This window comes from Nicotiana sylvestris, chromosome 3 (assembly GCF_000393655.2).
Source record: "Nicotiana sylvestris chromosome 3, ASM39365v2, whole genome shotgun sequence".
Classification (NCBI taxonomy): domain Eukaryota; kingdom Viridiplantae; phylum Streptophyta; class Magnoliopsida; order Solanales; family Solanaceae; genus Nicotiana; species Nicotiana sylvestris.
Window position 1 is genome coordinate 140513143 of NC_091059.1, and position 2137 is coordinate 140515279.

At 38.0% G+C, this 2137-nt stretch overlaps 1 protein-coding gene across 1 annotated transcript; it reads right to left on the reverse strand.

Annotated features, from left to right (window-relative positions):
- Positions 1–1183: 1183 nt before the first annotated feature.
- LOC138888091 (uncharacterized) lies at positions 1184–1537 on the reverse strand. The gene has a single exon (XM_070169900.1). The coding sequence runs from the start codon at positions 1535–1537 to the stop codon at positions 1184–1186; it is 354 nt and encodes a 117-aa protein (XP_070026001.1).
- Between the last annotated feature and the right edge of the window lie 600 nt (positions 1538–2137).

Consider the following 2137-nt stretch of genomic DNA (forward strand, 5'->3'; position numbering starts at 1 on the left):
AGGACCAGGTCCACTTAGAGACTTCTCAAGGTCATTTTTTTACTCTTTCTAAATCTACTTGAAGTTGTCTATTTTTCTCGAGTTCAGCACATAAACTAGTTTTTACAACATTTAACTCGTTTTCAAGCTTGATATGTGCTTCACTAGTAACTTCTTTTCCTTTATCAGAATTTCGAGGCCTACATTCTGCTTTGAGTTCCTCTATTGTTTGTTTCAAGTCTATAATCACAACTAAGAGGTCATCTCTTTCTTGCTCTAAGGCATCAACTTTCTCCACTAACTCATTCTTTTCTTTACTGAAATTTTTGATGGTTTCTTTTAAATCAACATCTACTACCATCAAATCGTCTCTTTCATGTTCTACACTAGTAATTTTCTCAATTATAACCTCCTTTTCATTTTCCAGATTACATATGATTTCCTTTAGATCAACCACACAAACTACCAGGTCATCTCTAGTTTGTTCACCATCTCCTAACTCTATGGTTAAGGCATCCTTATCATCTACAAGACTATGATAAGCATCAATTAATATATTTTCTAATGACATGAGTTTCTTAGGAGAGTAGGATTTCAGATTTCTCTGAACATCCCTGAAATTTACCTTATCATTGTCATTATCTTCATCATTGTCTGACTGAGCCATCATAGCAAATATTGAATCATATTCATTTGCTTCACTTTCAATGGCCATCATAGAACTATCACCTGCATCATTTTCTTCTTCAGACTCACTAGAGGAATCTCCCCATGCTGCAAGAGCTTGCTTCACAACATTGTCAGCGGCATTCTTTCTTTTGAAGCATTTGTCGGGAACCGGGTTCCTCTTGGCTGCTTTATCAGAGTTGTACTTGAAGTGTTCTTGCTTCAGGAGAGGGCAATCCTTGATGAAATGCCCTGGCTTTCCACATTTATGACATAGGTCATATATTCTTTGGTTTACTGGAACAACCTCTCTTGGGTATGCCTCCATTCCTTCTGACCATTTTCTGAAACCTTCTGGTGAAGTAAGCCATGTCACTGTCCTCCTCACTTGAGTCATTAGGTTCTTTTCCTTCTTTGATTCTCTTCTTTCATTGTCCTTCTTCTTCTTCATTTCGTAGGTTTTCAGATTTCCAACTAGCTCATCTATAGTTAGCGCTTGCAAATCCTTTGCTTCAGTAATGGCATTCGCTTTACTCCCCTATGAACTGGGCAGAACACTGAGAATTTTCCTCACGAGCTTGTTCTTAGGAATGACTTCACCAAACGAGTGTAGCTCATTTATGATAGACGTGAATCGTGTGTGCATGTCCTGAATGGATTCATCGTCCTTCATTCTGAAGAGCTCATACTCAGTGGTGAGCATGTTAATCTTAGATTGCTTTACTTGAGTGGTTCCCTCACGTGCTGTTTGTAAATTTTCCCGTATTTCCTTGGCGGATTGATAGGCTGAGATCCTGTTGTATTCATCAGGTCCTATGCCACACACCAAAATTTTCTTGGCACGAAAGTTTTTCTCCAGAGTTTTCCTATCTGCATCGTTGTATTCTTTCATGGTTTTTCGCATCGATCACTGGAGGGTCTCCGGTCTTCTTTGTTGGGACATAAAGACTATCACAAATAATATCCCACAACTCAGAATCTTTTGCCATGATAAAGTCATGCATTCTTGTCTTCCACCACCCATAGTATAGCCCATTGAACCTGGGTGGTCTGCAGGCAGACTGACCCTCTTCGAAATTTGGTGGAATAGTCATGAGGATTCTTTCTAGGTGTTAACCTGATAGAAAGAACCCTCTCTGATACCAATTGATAGAATATATGAGTCCACCAAACTATATAGAGACCAGGTCCTATATAGGTTTTCATAGATAATGCTAATGCAACAATAAGTAAATGGAATAGGAAACTTTTACGTGAAAAAATCCCTGCTCAAAGGGATAAAAAAACCACGACCTACATTGGTAGGATTTCAACTTCATTATGAGCAAACTTTAGATTACAACCTATGCAATCTAGGAATAAAACTCTTAATCCATCACTAATTTGTAATACATCTATTACAATCCACTTTGCAATACACCTATTACAAAGACTTTAACTCATGACTAACTCTAGTCACGACACAAATACTGAATGTTTATGGTTTACAAGG